Raw genomic sequence first — 20,672 nt, forward strand, 5'->3', positions numbered from 1 at the left:
TCTAGCCCTGGGCTCCCCCAGCTCTGCCCCTTGCTCCTGACCCACAGCCCCACCCCTCCCCCTACACTAGCACTTGCCCTCCCAAAGTGCCCGAGCACTGGCCCAGGCCCCTGCCCTGGCTCCGGCTGGGGGGCTGGGGTGGGTGAGGGACTGAGCTTGCCTGCTGCCCTGGAAGAGCTCTCAGGGCATCTCCTGCTGAGGCTGAGGGCAGAGGAACAGGCCCCTTCCCATCTGGCCCCTAAGCCAGAATCCCCGGAGCAGGGGCAGAGCTGGGTTTGGCTGGAAGCACAGCTCTTCAAGACCCCCTCCAAGGAAGCTATCTGGAGAGCAGACATGGAGCTTGTGCCAGCATTCCACCCTGAATGTGCCAACTGCATGCCAGGCGTTCCTGCTCATAGCACGCCCCTAGAGGTGGCTGCATTTCACTGGTGGGAGAGGAGATGCCCTATACAAAATGGGCCTAATCCCCACTTGTCTTGACCCTTGCCCTACCCGTGCAAAGTGGGTGTGACATGCTGGCCCTGGGATGAGCGGGGAATGCTGGCATCGGGGCCTTGGGGGAGCACCTGCAGGGAGAGCCCAGCACTTGGTGCATTATAAAGTGGCCAGACAGGGATGGGGGATGTCTGCGCACACAGGGACTGGTGGTGGGGGGGAGGTGTCCCAGCTAAAAACCCAGCCTAGCTCCTTCCAGCTCTCTCACCCATGCCCTGAGCCAGGCACTTAGCATGACTTGGAATTGAAAACACCCTCAGTGGCCCACCCCTGGGGCTGAGCCACGTGGGCAGCACCCTCATGGGGGGACATGTGCAGCCAGCAGGGAGGGTGGTTGATGTGCCAGGCACCACGCCTGGCACCATGTTACATCATGCCTGGAAAATCTCACGCCAATGCTGTGGGTACTTCTCGTTTCCACAAACAAGTCACATCAGATGCAGCCCTGTGGGCCTGGACATAGCCAAGACACTGAGCAAGGGCTGGGCCCCTGGCAGGAGCTGTGCAGCAGGGCGGGGAGCGCAGCATCAGGCTGCACGGGGTTAGGCATCTGATTTAGTTTCATTTGGCTGTCTCTGAGCTCCCTTATTTCCTGCTGTCAGCCTTGGTGGTGCTCCTGGGGCTGAGCCGGCCCAGCTGCCAGCTCTAGGCTACACACAGGCAGCACCCTCATGGGGGGACACGTGCAGCCAGCAGGAGGGTCACGGGATTGCTGCGCCACAAGCCATTGGCTGGCACCAAGTCACGCCACGCCTGGAAAATAGCAAGCTGGAAGTACATGTGTTCTCACAAACAAGCCATTTCTGAGAATCCAGATACGGCAGATTAACCCTTCGGGGTCTGGACGCTGCCTGGGTACTGGGAGGAACAGTTGTCTGCAGTCTGGGCTGGTGAATGACATAGGGACAGCCACTAACCCTACCTAGCCCATCACGCTAGGACAGCTCGGTCCCTTGGTAACAGGGCAGATGTCGTTTTTTGGGGCTGCATAGACAGATGTCTCCAATGGGTCTGTGAATGGGACAGGGTGGGGGCAAAGTCCCTGAAACATGTAGGCAGTCCTGGCCCCCTGCAGGCTGGGAAGGCTGATGCCCAGAGCACAAGCTGGAAGCTGGGCAGAGCTGGAGAACATTTCCCAGGCTCTGGGGATCTTGTTTTTTTTAAATCAAGCCACTTCTGAGCATCCCCAAGCCAGCAGGTTAACCCTTCGTGCCCTGCTGGTATCTCAGCCTCTGAGGAGGACAGCGCTAAACCACCAGAGCCCAGGGTCTCCAGGGGTCCTTCTGGGGAGAGGGTAGAAAGGGGGCAGGAAGCCGGGCTGGGCTGGCACAGGTGGGAAGAGCCTTGCAGCGCTACAGAGTCCCCCGCAGGCTGGTCTGCTGGAGCCATCCCCTGGGGTAAGCAGGTTCCCCTGCAGACCCCATCCCCAATGCTCCCCTGAGCCCACTCAAAGTCAGGTGCAATCTGGGGCAGGCTGACAGCTCTGGGGCCAGCCTGGGCAGCCTTATGGTCCATGTCGTACCATTGGCAAGCCCCTCCCCCACTCACTAGGGAGTCCCCAGCCAGTCCCTCCCCCATGCCTATGCCCCACCGTGGCCTCAGGGACCCTGGGGGATGCGACCAGCGTGCAGCTTCCCAGGCGGGCAGGGCAGCTAGGAAATCCCCCTGCTGGCACCTGGGGACAGCAGGTGTTCATAAGAACATAAGAACATAAGAACATAAGAAAGGCCGTACCAGGTCAGACCAAAGGTCCATCTAGCCCAGTATCTGTCTACCGACAGTGGCCAATGCCAGGTGCCCCTGAGGGAGTGAATCTAACAGGCAATGATCAAGTGATCTCTCTCCTGCCATCCATCTCCATCCTCTGACGAACAGAGGCTAGGGACACCATTCTTACCCATCCTGGCTAATAGCCATTTATGGACTTAGTCACCATGAATTTATCTAGTCCCCTTTTAAACATTGTTATAGTCCTAGCCTTCACAACCTCCTCAGGTAAGGAGTTCCACAAGTTGACTGTGCGCTGCGTGAAGAAGAACTTCCTTTTATTGTTTTAAACCTGCTGCCTATTAATTTCATTTGGTGACCCCTAGTTCTTGTATTATGGGAATAAGTAAATAACTTTTCCTTATCCACTTTCTCAACATCACTCATGATTTTATATACCTCTATCATGTCCCCCCTTAGTCTTCTCTTTTCCAAACTGAAGAGTCCTAGCCTCTTTAATCTTTCCTCATATGGGACCCTCTCTAAACCCCTAATCATTTTAGTTGCTCTTTTCTGAACCTTTTCTAGTGCTAGAATATCTTTTTTGAGGTGAGGAGACCACATCTGTACACAGTATTCGAGGTGTGGGCGTACCATGGATTTATATAAGGGCAATAATATATTCTCAGTCTTATTCTCTATCCCCTTTAATGATTCCTAACATCCTGTTTGCTTTTTGGACCGCCTCTGCACACTGCGTGGACATCTTCAGAGAACTATCCACGATAACTCCAAGATCTTTTTCCTGACTCGTTGTAGCTAAATTAGCCCCCATCATGTTGTATGTAGAGTTGGGGTTATTTTTTCCAATGTGCATTACTTTACATTTATCCACATTAAATTTCATTTGCCATTTTGTTGCCCAATCACTTAGTTTTGTGAGATCTTTTTGAAGTTCTTCACAGTCTGCTTTGGTCTTAACTATCTTGAGTAGTTTAGTATCATCTGCAAACTTTGCCACCTCACTGTTTACCCCTTTCTCCAGATCATTTATGAATAAATTGAATAGGATTGGTCCCAGGACTGACCCTTGGGGAACACCACTAGTTACCCCTCTCCATCCTGAGAATTTACCATTAATTCCTACCCTTTGTTCCCTGTCCTTTAACCAGTTCTCAATCCATGAAAGGACCTTTCCTTTTATCCCATGACAGCTTCGCATGGGGCTACTGTTGGGAGGAGATGTAGGCTGCACTGGGAGCGGCCCTGCCCTGCTGGATGGGCTGGCAGTGGCCAAGGGATGGGGCCAGAGTTGCTTTGGGGGCGGCAGCCCGCCCCCCCCCCCCCAGCACATCCCCTCAGAGTCTCAGCTAGTAGCTAGGCCCCATCTGCGTGCGTCCTTGAAGACCAGGGCTCCCTCGCTGGGGCAGGTGGCCTGTCCTGCTAGCCTGTGAGGCTGGCTCCGGCAGAGCCCTGGGCCAGACGCCTCAGAGGAAGAGGTTAACCTTCCCCCAAGGCAGCCCTAGCCAGCTGACTGCACTGGGGCTATAGGAGAGCTGGGAGTTGCTAGCATGACCCACCCAAAGAGCATTCACCCAGCTAGCCAGGCCTCCTGGGAGAAGCCCACTGCCCCAGCTCTAGGGGTGTGGGCTAGCGCTCCATCTGTGGTGGGCAGGGCTGAGCTAGGGCCCAGATCAGATCAGTGCTGCTGCCTCTGAGAGCCTGGCAGCCGCTTACCCACCTCCTGCCATGCAGTGAAGCAGCAGCTGCATTGCTGGGGCTGACCCAGGAGCGCTGTGCGGCCGGAGCTGGGCAGAGCCACCAGCCACATGGGGGGACACGTGCAGGCAGAAGCAAGGTGGGGTCAGGCAGCGTCAGGCCAAGCAGCTGGCTGGGCTTACCTGGAAATACCAGTGAGAGCGTTCCTGTTGCTGTCCTGTCCTGCCAGCACCTGCCTGGTGATGCTGCTGCCCTGGGAACACCCAGCAGGCATGGGGCTCAGGACCCGCAGTCAGCTAGTGCAGAGGGCATGGGAGATGGGGGGGCACACAGGGCGCAGGAAGAAGTTGGGGGCGCAGGTAGCAGCCGGATAAAGAAGTGAGTGCTGGCAGATGGAGAGAAATGTGATGGGGTGAGTGTGGTGACTGAACTGATCCCCCACAACCACATGGCTTCACTGAGGGGGGGGAAGAGGTGTATGTGTGTGGATGGACAGACAGACAGCAAGGGCGAGGGGGTGAGCAATGGACAGTCGGACAGTGGAGGAGTGTGGCTGGACAGACAGACACTGTGTGTGTGTGTGTGAGAGAGAGAGAGAGAGAGAGAGAGAGAGAGAACAGACAGTGGGGATTTGTATGGCTGGACAGACAGTGGGTGTATGTGTAGGTGGACAAATGGACAGTGTGGGGATGGATGGACAGACGGACAATGGGGACAATGGGGACAATGTGCCTGGACAGACAGACAAGCTCAAGCTCATGGAGACACGAGTGGAGGCCGGTTACAGTCTCAGGCTGGGAGGGCACCACAGTCCCTTCAGAACGTGTCATGTTCCCCAACCGGCCAGGCTGGCCAAGTGAGCAGCATGACTCCAGGATGCAGATCCCAGCCCTGAGCCACAGCCCCAGCTCCTGTTGGTTCAGAGGCTTTCCACAGCCCCCCTCAAAGCAATGCACCCACAGCTTAGCACCCCTCTGTGTGCACAGTGCGTGTACCATGCGTGTGCTGGCATCAGTGGCGGCGGGGATGCACCAGCCCGGGGGCAGCAGGCGAGAGGCTGCATTGGCATGTGGCGCCTGGGCACTGCAGAACTGTGAGCAGCGGCGTGTGGAGAATGTCCCCTCCAAAGCTGCATCAAGCGCAGCTCCCCTTCCCCCATGCCCGCGGCTGGGCCTGAGTTTGTCTGTTTACCCGGCGTTGCCCAGGGAACTGATGTTCTTGGAGCTCTGTGGCTCTTCTGCCACTTCCCCTTCTGGCGTCACTAACTCTCCAGGGCTGACTCTGAAACCTCCCCTGGGCCCAGCTGTGCTGGATGCGGCATCAGAGGCCAGCAGCAACAGGAGAGAGGCTGCCAGGTGCCATCAGGAGCCCAGCCACCAACCAGCGCCCCCAAGCCTGGGCACTGCCAGCCCCACAGGTGAATCCCCAGCCAGCCTCGGAAACGTGGCCTTGGAATAGTTCCTCTGTTCAAAATAATGGATGTAAATCTAATTCCTAGTGCCCATCCAGCCCTGGGTACCCCCCAGCTCTGCCGATGGCCCTCAACTCCTCTGCTATCCCTGCACTGGGCTCCACACACAGTTCTAGCCTCTCAGTCCTGGCCCACAGCCCACCCCTAGTCTAGTCCTGGGCCTTGCCCAAGCTATGACTGACACCTCCCGCCCCACATTGTGCTTCATTTTCGCATTAGACACTATCTGCAAGGGACTCTCTGGACCCACGTGCCCCTATGCTGTAGTGCACTCAGCCCTCAGGCAGTGCCCAGTGCGCACAATTGGCTTTCATGGGCCAGGGGCTCTACGGTTCCCTGCCATTGGACTCCTCACCTTTGGGGCATCTGTAAATTGCCTGACCAGGGCTGGGCTGTCAGCCTCCTGCCTGAGCAGGAGTGTGCTAGCTCCTGTATGCTGGGATGGGGGTGGCGGGTGACAGAGCTCAGGCATGAACAGGCAAAGGGGAACATGGGATTGGCTGGAAGGAAAAGACACCTATGTCCTGCAGCGTGAGTGGGGTGAAGCCCCTGCCTGTGCAGGGGAAGGGGAGCCTGCCCAGACGTGCAGGGCTGGCTGCTCATAGGATGACCAGATAGCAAGTCTGAAAAATCGGAACAGGAGGTAGGGGGTAATAGGACCTTATATAAGAGAAAACCCCAAATATCAGGACTGTCCCTATAAAATCAGGACATCTGGTCACCCTAGCTGCTCACCAGCTGCTTGGGGAGCAGCATCCCCACTGTGCTGGGTTCCCCATTTGCAGCTGCATTGTCCAGCACCTCCTGCCAGGTGCAGGGCTGAGCATGTGCTGCCTCCCAGCGCCACACCCTTCAAGGGGCTGCAGGCCTGGAGCCAGGGGGCTGGGAAGCTGTGAGCCAGGGGAGTTTAGTTGGCGGGGGGGCTCAGCCTCGCTACAGGTCCTTGTGCCAAAGCCAGCTGGAGCTGGGGACGCTCTGAGCCATGGGAGCTGGCATGGCCTGACCCCCCTGCTGGAGCACCTGCAAACCCATCTCCAGCAGACACAGCCTGTCTTGCCCATGTGCTGAACCCAAGGGCAGGAGGAAGCACAAGCCACATGCCTGCAACTCTTCATCAGCCATTCAGTAGGGTGAACACAACCAGGGTTCAAGCCTTGTGGGGCATTTCAGGGGCTGTTCCCATGGGGCTGTGACTCCCACCTGCGTTACCCCTCCCCCCGTTACAGTCACTCTGTCGTGGAGGGGACATCAGACTCAGGCAAAATCATGGCAAAGCTGATACAGGATTCAATCAAAAAAGCCTTAAGGCTGGGCCGGGGTTTTGCGGTGACTTGTCAAACCAACCTGCTGTCCACCTGGGACGCATTCGGACCATGTAGCTGGACTAGACTTTTGTAACATGTTTGATTTAGTACATCACAATGGTTGGCTTACAAAGCTAGCACTGCGGGTTCGCACTAAACCCATGTGGGGTAGTGACTGAGAACTGGGGACCCGACAGCTCTCACCATGTAATTCTCACCGCAGAACCATCACCAACTGCAGTGTTGAAGTGGGGCACACAGGGCTCCGTTCTGTGTTCAGCGCCAACATGGACCATTTGCAGCTGACATGAAGCTGGGCAGCACGGTAACGAGCACTGATTCGTATAGCAGGTGCAGGATCACTGGGGAGCTGGGCCCAGGCAAACAAAATGCAATGCCAGGTCATGCACCGAGGAGCGCAGGTTGCACCCTCAGGCTGGGGGCAAGGAAAGCAGTGACTGGGAAGGATTTAGGGGGCCTAGTAGACAAGCACCTGCACACAAGCTCCTAATGCAATGCCGTGGCAGGAAAAGGGCTCATGGGCCCATTGGCTGAGGGCCCAGGGGAGTAGTGCATAGGTGTTGGGAGGTGACCTCCTGGGGAGCAGCAGAGCACCCCCTTTTTCTCTCTGCTTGCCATTCCCTGGGGAGCTCACCCCTTACCCCAGCCCAGCCTCACCACCCCACACTTTGCCTCTTTCCATGACCCATCGCTTCAGGTGTCCCCGCAGCCCAGCCCCACTGAGCACAGAGGAGGCCATGCCTGCATTTGTTACCCAAGAGCCGCTCTCCCAAATGTGCTCAAAGCATTGCCTCCAGCCATGTGGAGGACGGCTGCCACCTACCACACAGACAGCTGCATCCTCTGGGCACCATATGCGGCTGCAGCCTGGCAGGTCCCCGTGTGCATGGCATAGGGGGCTTGGCTCAGCATGGGAGGGGGTAAAGTGCAGACAGGGGCAACTGGATGACAGCCTGACAGGATGCTGTAGCCCAGTCCTGCCCTGGAGTGATGCCAGTGGGGAGTCTCAGGCCCCTAAGCAGGAGTGAGAGTGGGTGGGGATGGGATCGAACAGACCTGGCTAGGCAGAGCCATCTTGCGCCCTGAAGCTGAGAGCAGCTGTGAGGGAAGGTGGTTGGGGCTGGACAGCCCCTTTCTGGGCAGCTCCCTGGGCAGCGTGGTAGGTTCCAGCTGGGCATGGGCTGGGAAGCTGGGCAGTGGGTGGAGGAGGAGGGGTGGGCACCACACTGCTAAGCCAGCCTGCTGCAGGACCTGGGACACTGTTGCCCCAGAAAGGTCAGAGGCTGCACTGGAGGCTGGGATGCTGGGAACAGAGACAGAGTGCCCTTCCCCCACTGGGGACCGACAGGAAGGGGTGCTTTGCCCGTTGGGGGGTTGGCTCTGGAAATGGCAAAGCTCTGGCTGCTCATTTGCCCCCCAGGGGCCAGGACAGGGTTGTTCCCTTGAGGATGGGATCCCTTAGCGCTCACCCCAGGGGGCACCTCCCAATCAGCTTCAGTCTCATTGCATCCTGATCCCTCCACCCCCCGGTACCCCCAGATTGCTGCCTTCCCTGGGCTCCTAGCTCCAGTGCAGGGATGGTCCAGTCCTTTCCAACCTGCACACAATGGTCTTTTTGCTTTCTTCCCAGCGGGGCCCATCCTGGTGTGGCTCCCGCACGTTCTTCCCAGCAGCATCCGCTGACACGGCTAGAGAGGAGCATCGGTGAAGGATGATCTTGGGATGTTCTTCACCCCAGGAGCTGTGACCCTCTCATTGTGCCCTCATACAGCACTCCTCTCCTCTCACTGATGCCAGCTCCATGCAGCACCCACAGCCTAGCCCAGCAGCTTGGGACAGGGCCGCTGCTTGTCTGGCATGTGACTGCACCGTCCGAAAGATCTTCCTCCAGGGGCACCAGTCCCCTTCTGTGGGCTCAAAAATCCCCCTCAGACTGGATTTGAGCTATTTGGGAGCCCAGGCCTGGGACAACAGGGGGCTGCGGGTCAGGACTGAGGAGGCACCAGCAGAGCTATGAATGAGGACTCCAATGCACCTGTGCATGTCTCTCACTTTCAGTCCCTTTCCAGGCCCTCACGTCTCCCTTTTTTAACAGCCCAGCACCCAATGCCACTGCACACCTGCCCCCCTCCCCCACCGACACACACTTCAGGCTCCCTCGGCTTGAGCAGTTGTACTACCTGCCCTGGTGGTGCCAGCGCTCACCCCTGCTCTCATCTTACAGGCTGCAGTGGGGATGGGGCCCCCCGCAAGGCTCCAAACCTCAGCCCACTAGGCTGAAATGCAGAGGGGGCTGGGATCACTGACTCCTCCATTCACACACCCTTCAGGGGCTTCACATTGGAAGTCAGCAGCATCCAGCACTAAAGGGAGCTTCCAGAGTGACCGGTTGAAGGCATTTGCCTCCCATGCTGCATCCCTGCACGGTATGCTGCATCCCACTGGAGAGCAGACCAGGAATGTGTGGGTGTGGGCAGGGGGAGCTCCCTGACAGAACCACACCACAGATGACACCAGTTGGCCTGTCTCTGGTCACTGCATACAGGGGCTGCGGACTCCCTCCCTGCGCAGCCTGAACCTCAGCCCACATCCCACCAAAGCTTTTGGAGTTTGCCCCCTCCACCCCCAAGCACCTATCCTCTCCCCGCCCCCCCAGCCCCTCTCCCCACCACCCACAGACACTGATCCTCTCCCATCAACACCATCCCATCCCCACTTTTCCCAACACCCAGCCCTCCCCAGCACTGCCCCTCTCACCCCTCCCCCATTACAAAGACACACCTCTCTGCATCTATATCAAAAGTAGAGTTTATTGCCATTTCTAGCTAGATTCACGCAGTCACATTAATGCTCTGACAGTCCAATGTCGAAAGCGATGCCCCGGCCGCTCCACGAGAGGGGGGGACGCTCACGGAGCAAATAACCTCCGCTCTCACCCCCCCTAGGGGCCGTGCCACCCCGTTCACGGCAGGCGGGTCTCATTGGCATGTTTCATTATAAAATCTCTGCTGTGGGTATCCTGTGGCCCTGCGCTGGGCAGGCCAGAGGGAGAATCTCCCTCCCGAGGGGGTCTGTACACAGACTGAGCTATGTATAAAAATCTATCCCACAGCGAGACAGCTCCAGTCACCCATTTCCAAACAGCATCCAAGCGTTCCACCTCCATGCTCAGCTGGAATCCCCAGCCGGCCCCAGGAATACAGCTATGGGCAGCAGCATCCATAGAGCCCCCCAAGAGCCCCAGGCTTCGGTAGCCATCCCCAGTGCTGGTTGCGTGTATACATTCCTTAGATGTGGCTAAGGATATAAAGATCCCTGCACTAACGAAACAAAGCTTTCCTTGTAATCCCCAACCTGTGGTGTGCACAAGCCATGCACTGTCCAAAGCCACCAACACAAAGGTGCTGACAGGGTCAGTTTTTGGTTCCTGCCCCAGGCCTATTCCAGGGTGGCAGTAGGGGCAGATTTGTATCTCTCTTCACCAACTGGCTTCCTCCAAGGATCAGTCTTTGCCAAATGCAGCAGGAGCCCAGCTGAACGGTGCAGCGAGGGCACATGACCGGTTGTGCAGCCCCTGCACTCTCAAGGACATGCAAAGAGGCCCCTGTTGGGGGTCGTCTGATTGTGCAGTGTCCTAACATGACACCTCGCTCCTTCAGAGCCAGTCAGTGTCCCAGCAGCTGGGGCAGCGCCCCTGGCACATCTCATAGCTCTCGCTAGCTTGGGAAGTTCTCCACATGAGATGAGGGAGGAAACAACTTTTAAGGAGATTAAGTAGAAAGAGTTCAGTGGCTCTGCCCACTCCAAGGACAGAGCCACCTTACACTGCAGAGCCCCTAGTGTGCTGGGCCGGGGCAGCCGCCCCGCCCTGCTCCTCTGCAGATAGCACCTCTGCAGGCAGCCGGGACTGGAATTTCTCCAGCTGCTCAGGGCTGGCCAGGGTTTTCAAGAGGCTGTTCTCTCGCTCCAGCTGGGAGTTCTTCTCCACCAGTTCTTTGATCTGCTCTTTGAGGATCTCCACCTCCTCCCGCACAGCATACATCAAGTGGTTTTTCACTAGATCCTAGGAGAGATGAACCAAAGGCACACTATTACCAAACCATTCTACCACAACTCCGTCTCAGCTATGGACTCTGGCTGCAGCCCACGACCAGCTAGGCTCTGTGCCGCTGTCATCAATGCTCAGAGCCTGAGCTCCCAGCTAAGCCGGCTGAATCCAGATGTCTGGCTGGAGCAGGGTCAGTGGTTATGGGGCTCTGGCTAAAGGGCTCTCATGTGCAAGAAGCAGGGGATGCTATTAGCACAGTTTAGCAAGGGACACATCTGCCAGGGACACTGCAAACCATTCACCATGCAGAGCCCATACTGTACAGCAGATTTGTAACTCCCTGGCACCATTCTGCAGGTCTCTGAGTCCAGCTCTGTGCCCTTCCCAGTAGGGCTCAGCAACCATACCGGGGCTCCGATCTGCTACCAAGCACCCTCGCTCTAGCCCAGGGCAAGATCACTGCACTCTTTCCCCCACAAGAGCAAAAACAATTTTGGAGTTTAATGTGCCACAGCCCTTGGCATGGCTGGAGTGAAGCCGTGAAGCCGCGCTGGAAGAATAATCTTGTTGCTTTCCCAGCAGGGCCCCTGCCAGCTCCCAAGCGAGGGGTGCGGGTCCCAGGCACTCTAGGGGCAAGGGGGGGGCGGTGTGCTGGTCCTGCCTCTCTGGCTGCAGGGCGCCGGCTTGGGGACCCGGGCAACGGGACGCCCCGGGGGTCCCGCCTGCGCTTTGGGAACCCCCGACCCGCCCGGCGCGCTGCAGCGGTCCCTGAGCTTCGCCAGCGGAAGACAAAGACGGCGGGCGCCCCGCACCGATCCCGGTGAAGGGGGCAGGCGCGAGCCCTATTGCATCAGCCCGGGGGGGCCCTACCCGCGAAGTGACCCCGCCCGTGCTCACCATCGCCTGCTCGATCTTGTTGTCGATAGCCACCACGCTGGCTCCGGAGGCGCTGAAAGACACAAGAAGGCGACGGCCGGTTAGCAGCGAGCCCGATCCGCAGCGAGCCCCGCTCCGCCCCAGCCCGGCGCCCCCCGCGCGGAGCCCCCCAGCCCGGCCCGGGCGCTACCTGTTGTCCAGCTTGACGGAGACCACGTCCCCGCCAAGCAGCGAGGAGAAGAAGGAGATAGAGAAGTTGTGCAGTTGGTACACGGCCACCTCCATGGCGGACTGGTAGAGATCGGTGCTCATGGCCAGGGCCGCGGCGCGCAGGGCTAGCGGGCTCTCGTCGCTCGGGATCGGCAGGGCGCGCAGGGGGCTGACGGAGCCGACCATGGGCCGGGCGCGGGACGCAGGGCAGGTGGGCGGCCAGGGACCGGACGAGCATACAACAATCGCGTGGGGGCTGTTCGAGCGCCGCCGCCTTATCTAGGAGGCTCCTGCTGGCGTCACATGGTGTCAGGCTGCGGCTGGGTGGGGCGAGGCTGCGGTTCTGCCATATCCCCGCCCTGAACCCTGGGGCGAGTGCAGGGAGCTCAGCGCTTTCCGTGCCTCCGCCTCCCCCCCTTTGCCAACAGTGTGTCGAGAGGATACGGGGGTGGGGGTTAAGTCCGTGGTGCAGAATTTTCCCTACACACAAGCCCCGGAGAGCTCCGACCGCCCGCTGCAAGGGCTTTGCTAGCAGCCTAGTTCTCTGCTGGAAGCTGGTGTGTGTAGACCCCCGGCGCTACTAACCACTACCAAGCTTTTATCCCCAATACACAATGTCTACACGAATGGTGAGGATCGTTTTGCATGTTGCAAAAACATTGCTTCATTGAACATGCAAGTGTCCGGCATCCCAATACCACCCCACCCCTCCCCCAGATTTCTGCAGCTTGCAATATTTGAGTCAGACCCGGTTCAAGGGGCGAGATGCAAAGCAAACGAACCCGGCCCCGGCCTGTCCTCTTGTTGATCGGGAAAATAAAACAGCTTTTAGCCTTTTCCCCTAGGCTTGCAAGCGCTCCGAACCCGGCTGCCAAAGCGAGTGTAAAAATGTGCATGCGAAACAAAACAATTCTAATAACGCCCAAATAATGGCAGGCTCGAGGCTGCGCCCAGGAGCTGCTGCACCCCAGAAGTAGGTCGCTTCTTAACCAGAGTTACATAAGCTTCCACCAAAACATGTTTTGACGTTCGACTCGAACAACTTCCAACGGCGCCTGCTGGTGGTTCCCTCCCTTCTTCGCAGGCGCAGTGCGCCCCCTGGCGGCTGGTAGCTGCATGTGCAGGCCGAAAGTGCCTAAGAGGAAGGGCCTTAGGAAGATGCTGCTCCCACAAGGGGATGCAACAAGGGTTATTGCCCCTGTGGACAGCAGCTTTTGTGCCAGACTGCTCTGGGCAGTACAAACCAGCCCCGCAGGCTCTGGGCTGCATAACTGGACCACAGCCTTGGTGGCCACCGTGTGCTCTTGGCACAGGTGTGTTTTCCCCAGGAGTCCCTGAACTGCACACGCTAGAGGGCTGGGTGGGTACCATGACTAGATGGGTACCATGAGTGCCAGGGGAGAGATGAGGTCCCTCCTTCTGCAAAATGGGCATTTGCATCATGGCGGTGAATCGTGGGCTCCATGTGTATATTGAACACGGGTGCAGGACTACTGAGCCTCAAGCCCCTCCGTCTGCAGTGCTTGAGTGGGGGGCCCACAGGGTAGCGTGCTCTGTGCAGGTATAGTGTGTAATGTCCTGGCTTTGTGGGTCTGTGTCTGAGAGTGCAATGCTGCCATTTGGTGGGCTGGGCCCACACTCAGGATAAGAGGCCTACTACTGCTACTACCACCTGTGTGTCAGCTGGCATGGCTGTTGAGTGGGAGAAGCAGGGTTATGGCTCAGCGGTGTGTGTGTGCATGACATTTACACAGTCTGTCAGCAGCACTGGGGCTCCTTGCACTGTAGGCCCCAATCGGAGCTCTCACTGGAGACGGGGATGTTTATAATGCACGCTACATCCCAGTGTCCTTGCGGGCCCCCGCCCCCACCAATGCTGAGCAAGGGGCTGACTGGGCTCAGAGACGCCAAGCAAGGCGTGGTCCCTGCCCCAAGGTACTCGACCTCTCATCAGACAGACAGCAATTCTCTGTGAGGTCCCTCAAGCTGGGCCTTCCGGCTGTTCCCAGCCCAGCTTTCGCTGGGAGAGAGGGCCACTTTTGGCTCAGACATTTGCATACTTGGATGTGTTTGCTCATGCACTCCATAGTGCTGTGTTAGCTCCCTTCTCTCCGCTCTCTGGCACCCAGCGGCACCCAGTGACCGAGGAGCAATATACAAATGCAACAGCCCATCCTCTTGGGAACGTGAGCTCTGCTCCTGGGTCTCTACCCTCCTGGCGCCCAGGGACACTCCTCTACTTTCCCTGTTCCACACCATGCCCAGCCAACAGGAACCAGCCTCCTCAGGTACTCCGGCAAGGCATCTGCGTGCTAGCACATGGGTGGGTTTTCCTAGAGAGGTTCTGAGTGGCTGACATCAGCCTTTGGCCCCTGCTGGGGTTTCTGCAGTTCAGAGGAGGGCTGTGCCTCTATCCCCATGTCTGTGGGATCCCCCTAATAGCTCAGAGCAGGCCCCATGGTGCTAGGCACTGCACAGACACCCAGGGAGCCAGGACCAGCCTTCTACTAATAAACTAGAGCTGCCAGCCAGCCTGAGGTGCTCAGGGTCCTGTCCCCACCATAGCCACCAGAGGATCCCCCAGCCCCAGCAGGTCACTAGGAGCGGGAAAGGCAGTGGAACCTGGACCACATCTTGTGGTTTCAGTAAAGCACCACACACCCCAGCAGCAGTGCAGCACAGCCTCCACCCCGGTTCACACTCACGTGGGCAGAGGTGAGTGCTGCTGGCTCCCCGGGGAGATAAGCGTCCACATGGGCAGTGCATGGAGAACCCGGGCGCTATCTCCCTCTCATGGAGGGGCAGCCCTGCGGCTCCTGGACATGGGGACTCCTTATCTGGGTGGCTCAGCTGGTGAGCACTGCCTGCTTGGCCAGCGCGGGTGCTGGCCGCTGTTTGGATTCCAGAGGGTGGGGCAGTTATTGGGGCGAAGACAGCAGGTACAGACGCTGATCTAGGGCCCTGCTTGGAGTGGGTCAGAGAGACCAGGTTGTGATTGGGGGCATGGTGCCCTCAGCACCATGTGGGGTTTGGCAGCCACCCTCTGCAGAACTGGGGCAAAAAACAGCTGGTTCTGGCAAAGCCTGGAGACCAGGCCTGATAGTGCCACCCCCGCATCACTAACCTCCGCTGCCCCCCCCCACAGCCCAGAGAGCAGGCCCCAGGCTGCCCCATGGCGCTCCCCCAAGGAGAACCTGACATTGCCTGGTCACTCCTCTGCTCCGCCATGGCCTAGAGAGCAGGCTCCAGGCCACCACAAGGAGAACCTGGCATTCCCTTTTCACTCATGCAGTTCCGCCATGGCCCAGAGAGCCGTCCCCTAGCGCTGCCCCCCACCAGCTGACACACAGCCAGAGCACCAGCGATTGGGATGCTCAGAGGGCCCTTGACTCTGCTCTCTGTGCAGCTGGGGCCCTTGACTCTGCTCTCTGTGCAGCTGCCCTCCAGGCCAGAGCCCTGTGTAAGCTGGGGAGGTACCTCTGAGCATCCCAATCACTGGTGCTCTGGCTGTGTGTCAGCTGCTCTTCCCTGGCTGCCTTTGCAGCATGCAAGTTCATCTGGGAATGACTGTGACCAAGCACTGGGTCTGGAGGCTCGAGTGGCAGGTGCTGGCCTGGGGAGGGAGGCACAGCACAGAAGCTGGGAATAGTCAGCTGGTGGGGGGCAGCGCTAGGGGACAGCTCTCTGGGCCATGGCGGAACTGCATGAGTGAAAGGGGAATGCCAGGTTCTCCTTGTGGTGGCCTGCTCTGCCATGGCCTAGAGAGCAGGCTCCAGGCCACCGCAAGGAGAACCTGGCATTCCCCTTTCACTCATGCAGTTCCGCCATGGCCCAGAGAGCCTTCCCCTAGCGCTGCCCCCCACCAGCTGACTATTCCCAGCTTCTGTGCTGTGCCTCCCTCCCCAGGCCAGCACCTGCCACTCGAGCCTCCAGACCCAGTGCTTGGTCACAGTCATTCCCAGATGAACTTGCATGCTGCAAAGGCAGCCAGGGAAGAGCAGCAAGGCCCCAGGAGCCCACGTCTCTGCCTCTGAATGAGCTGAGCCAAGGGCATCCAGTGGCTGGTCATGATGCATTCAAGATGCAGCCTTTCTGGAGGGCAGTCTGGGATGCAGCAGGCTCCAGGATCTGTCTCGCTGATCCCTTCTCCTCCTCGGGGAGCTGTGCACTGACACGGGATGGAATAATCACTCAAACACCTTCCACCCAAGGGTCACACTACACCTTACAAAGTGGAACTGGGATCATAATCCCTACATTATAAATGGGGAAACTGAGGCACAGAGCAGGGGCGTGAGCTGGCAGAAAAGCTGAGAATAAAGCCTGAGTGCCCTGCTCTAAGCAGTGGCAAACACTGCCTCCCAGGACAGGGAATAGAAGCCAGGTTACATAGGTCAACCCTTTCTCTCATCACCCAACCACATACCCCTCCTAGAGCTAGGAAAAGAACCCAGGAGTCCTGACTCACAGCACCCTGCTCTAACCATTAGATCCAAGTCAATTCCCTGAGTTAAGAATGGAACCCAGGCCACTTAGACCCCTGCTCTTACCACTAGACCACTCTGTCCCTCTCAGATGGACTCCTGTATGCTAATGCATTACCAGGCCATTCAGACAACTGTGGGCACTAATTCTGTCCCTATCTACTAACCCCCAATGGTCACTCTGAACCTGGGGCTGCCTGGATCTATCCATTGGACCCCAGCCCCAGGAACATCCCTGCCATGAGAGAGTGGAAGGGATCAGCTGGCCTCCCTGTCACACATCCCTCCACCACCCTGACGGCACACGTGGGGTCCCATGGCTTTGCTCAGTCTGCACCTGTAAAAGCTCTTGACCATTGCCAGGTGACCCTGACCCACATCAGGGGCCTGGGGCCAGGAGATCAAGCTCAGTCCCTTCCCAGCACTCCTGGGTCTCAGCCCCTCGTTACTGAATCTCTGGTCCCCCTGGAAGGGATCCTGGCAAGGAAAGGCAGCTGTAAGCTTGGACGTCCCTGGAAGCCAGTGGCACTGCAAAGAAACCGAAGGAGGTGGTGTTCTCTGCGCTGGGGCCAGCCAGTGGCAGGGGCATCCAAAGAACTCACTAAAATGCCCCAAGACAAGAAGAAAAGGCTGGCTCTGGGTCTGCTGGGAGCAGCTTCTGGAATCTGTGCATGGGCAGAAATGGCTCAAGGTAGAAACAAACTGGTCCTGGGGCCAGCAACCCTCCGAGGGGGGTCAGGCCAAGCTGCCCCCACGGATCCTGGGGTAACAGATTGGCCCAGAAGAAACCTGCCACCTACACACAGGCTGCCTGAGCTCAGTGAGGAGGGACCCCTGGAAGAAGCGGCCTCTGAGGAGAAGCGGTTGGCAGGGGCCACCCTGGAGTGAGAGTGGTCCCAGGAGTAGGCCAAGGAAAGGAACTAGGAGGCTCCCAAGAGAAGGAACATGTGACAGAACCGGGAATATCCTGAAAGGAGGAACCAGAGGCTGTTCTTCAGGGGAAGGGAGCGGAGCAGCCTAGGGGTCCTGGCCCCCGACTTGGGGCTTGGCCTGGAGTGCCAATGGCTGAAGCACCATGTGGTATTGGACTGCCCCTGAGATGGGCCTGAACACAGTCTGCCTTTGGCTTATGTTAATCTTGTCATCAATACGTGAGGTCCTGAAGGGTGCTTTAATGCTCAGGTGGGCTGGTTTGCACCTGACTATACCTGGGTGAGGGGAAACAAGGCAGGGCTTGCACGCAGTGTCAGGCCTAAACACTAGATGGCAGGGAGGTGGAGCCAGTGCAACCCACAAGACCCTAAACCTTGACACTGGGACACAGAAACCGTTGTGCAAAACTCAGGCAATGCTCATTGCACCATGTGAAATACTGGCCCGTCAAGGAGCTTCTCATGGTGACATGCTTCACGTGCACCTAGAAACGCTGGCTTGGCTCAAGTGCAATCCATTCCCCAAGCTAAATATGACATGCTCAAAGAAGAAACACAAAATGCTCCACCCTACCAACAGCTCAAGAGAGGAATTCTGGATGGACCAGGATGGTCAGCCGAAGAAACCCAGACACCTGGATCTTCCTGGGACTATCCAGCGGAAATTACTGTCCATGACAGGGTTCTGCACAGAGATCACTGTGTCAGACTAGCACACGAAATGCCGATCAGAGTCCACAACGTTTAATTGGGAAGTGGAAGAACAGACCCAAAATGTCCTATGCTGGCCCGGCATGAATGCCGCTATTGAAGATAAAGTATCCAAGTGTGAAATCTGTACTCAAGGCAGGAACCCAAATGCAAAGTGAATATCTTATTGCCCTTATATAAATCCATGGTATGCCCACATCTTGAATACTGCATACAGATGTGGTTGCCTCATCTCAAAAAAGATATACTGGCACTAGAAAAGGTTCAGAGAAGGGCAACTAAAACGATTAGGGGTTTGGAATGGGTCCCATATGAGGAGAGATTAAAGAGGCTAGGACTTTTCAGCTTGGAAAAGAGGAGACTCAGCGGGATATGATAGAGGTATATAAAATCATGAATGGTGTGGAGAAAGTGAATAAGGAAAAGTTATTTACTTGTTCCCATAATATAAGAACTAGGAGCCACCAAATGAAATTAATGGGCAGCAGATTTAAAACAAATAAAAGGAAGTTCTTCACACAGCACACAGTCAACCTGTGGAACTCCTTGCCTGAGGAGGTTGTGAAGGCTAGGACTATAACAGGGTTTAAAAAAGAACTAGATAAATTCATGGAGGTTAAGTCCATTAATGGCTATTAGCCAGGACAGGTAAGGAATGGTGTCCCTAGCATCTGTTTGTCAGAGGGTGGAGATGGATGGTAGGAGAGAGATCACTTGATCATTACCTGTTAGGTTCACTCCTTCTGGGGCATCTGGCATTGGCCACTGTCGGTAGATAGGATACTGGGCTGGATGGACCTTTGGTCTGACCAGTATGGCCGTTCTTATGTTCTTACTGCATACAATTCCTGATCACCCTTGGTGCCGAGCTGACGCAGATCGATGCACATTAAACAGGAATCAAGTATCAGAGGGGTAGCCATGTTAGTCTGGATCTGTAAAAAGTGACAAAGAGTCCTGTGGCACCTTTTGTGAGCTTTCGTGGGTGAATATCCACTTCGTCAGATGCATCAATGAAAGCTTATGCTCCAATACTTCTGTTAGTCTATACGGTGCCACAGGACTCTTTGTCATTAAACAGGAATGATTGCCACTTATTAGAGGACTTCTCTGCAGGGATATTTTCATCAACTAGCACCATAAATGGTAAATTGTAACAGATAATGGCTCTCAATCACAGCATATCTTTTTGCTATATCAGTTCAAGCCCCCTCTCGTCCCTCCCCCCCCCATCAAGCCCTAACCATGCACAGTCAAATGGGTTAGCCAAAAAGGCATGACCAATGTTAACAAAATAGCTGTAGGACTTACCCGCCCTCAAGTGACCCACCCTTAACACGGTCAGGGGATCGCAGCACCCTCCCCGGGCTGGAATGGCTTTGCCAGCTGTTCAGAGATGTATGGGCAGAGGAGCACAAATTCAATGTCCATATTGCACATGCTCCTCGAATCAAAGACTGGCAGCAGCTACCGCGGAGCTTTAGGACAAGAAACCAGCAGAGAAGAAATCCCAAGACAAGAATGCCAGGAAGGAGCGCTGGATTCCAGATACAGGAATGGGCCACCTGCCCATGCACCAGAAAGACTGTCTGCCCCAGGGTCACCTCAATTCTAGGGTCAGGTGGGACCACTGTGATCACTAACTGAGCTCCCATATAGCACAGGTCAGAGGACATGCCATAAGCACCTGAGGACCAGCCCTGCAGCAGGAACAGAGATAGCTAACCCAAGCCAAGCAGGGCTGTGGCTCTCCTTGAGATGCCCAGGGTGTTCTTGGTAGCATCCCTGTGCTGGCAGAAATAATCCAGTGACGAGCAGCAAAGAGGCTTCAGGCAGCCGATCCCCCTCTACAGGAGATGGTCAGGGACTAGAGGGGGCCATGGGACCAGAGGCCACTGGGGTTCAGAGATGGGAATTGCTGCCAGATGCCCAGAATCCCCCTCTAATCAGTGGGTATCAGCTCATCTCCCCTGCCCTCCACCCTCGTCGGCCCTACTGTGGCATGTTAATAATTGGCTCCATTAGCTCCTGGCAGGCAGGCTGGGTAGGGTTGCCAACTTCCTAGTCACACAAAACTGAACACCCTGGCCCCAGCCCTTCCCTGAGGCCCCACCCCCAACTCACTACCTTCCCCCTCCCTCAGTGGCTTGCTCTCCACAATCCTCACTCACTTTCACTGGGCTTGGGCAGGGGGCTCAGGTGCAGGAGGGGGTGAGGGCTCGGGGCTGGGGATGCTGGCTCTGGTGTGGAGCCAGAAATGAGGGGTTCAGGGTATGGGAGGGGGCTCCGGGCTCAGGCAGGGAGTTGGAGTGTGGGAGGAGATGAGGGCTCCAGCTGGAGGTGCAGGCTCTGGGCTGGGGCTGGGAATGAGGGGTTTGGGGTGCAGGAGGGGCTCCAGGCTGGGAGGTGGGGCTGAGCAATTCAGAGTGCAGGGGGGGCTGCGTGTTGAGGCAGGGGATTGGGGTGCAGGAGGGGGTACAAGCTCTGGACTGGGGGTGAGGGCTCTGGGATGGAGTCAGGGATGAGGGGTTTGGGGTGCAGGAGGGTGCTCTGGGTTTGAGGGGGCTCAGGGCTGGGGCAGGGGATTGGGGCTTGGGGTAGGGGCATGGGCTTACCTCGGGCGGCTCCCGGTCAGTGGCACAGCAGGGGATCTAAGGGAGGCTGCCTGCCTGTCCTGCACACCCCGGAAGCCAC

General features: G+C 57.3%; 1 protein-coding gene and 1 long non-coding RNA gene across 4 annotated transcripts in view; one reads left to right on the forward strand and one right to left on the reverse strand.

The window, feature by feature from the left end:
* The first annotated feature begins 5,177 nt into the window (after positions 1 to 5,177).
* On the forward strand, positions 5,178 to 9,442 carry LOC120371754. Of its 2 annotated transcripts, none has more exons than XR_005584558.1 (3): positions 5,178 to 5,338; positions 6,920 to 7,047; positions 8,348 to 9,442. It is a non-coding gene; the product is annotated as an uncharacterized LOC120371754 (long non-coding RNA). The 2 variants fall into 2 exon arrangements; XR_005584557.1 differs by having other exon boundaries at positions 6,920 to 7,021.
* Positions 9,443 to 9,509: 67 nt separating this feature from the next.
* The window catches only part of TSC22D3 (TSC22 domain family member 3), a 53,120-nt gene continuing 41,957 nt past the window's right edge, over positions 9,510 to 20,672 (reverse strand). Inside the window, exons 1-3 of one of the 2 annotated variants that reach the window (XM_039487941.1) lie at positions 11,832 to 12,104; positions 11,663 to 11,714; positions 9,510 to 10,780 (exon numbers count right to left, since the gene is read on the reverse strand). In XM_039487941.1, coding sequence (XP_039343875.1) covers positions 10,538 to 10,780; positions 11,663 to 11,714; positions 11,832 to 12,037 — 501 coding nt within the window. In that variant the 5' untranslated portion in view covers positions 12,038 to 12,104 and the 3' untranslated portion in view covers positions 9,510 to 10,537. Of the gene's footprint in view, positions 10,781 to 11,662; positions 11,715 to 11,831; positions 12,105 to 20,672 lie in introns of those variants that run through there. The other variant, XM_039487939.1, reaches the window with a different exon arrangement.

This window comes from Mauremys reevesii, linkage group 9 (genome assembly GCF_016161935.1).
Source record: "Mauremys reevesii isolate NIE-2019 linkage group 9, ASM1616193v1, whole genome shotgun sequence".
Taxonomy (NCBI): domain Eukaryota; kingdom Metazoa; phylum Chordata; order Testudines; family Geoemydidae; genus Mauremys; species Mauremys reevesii.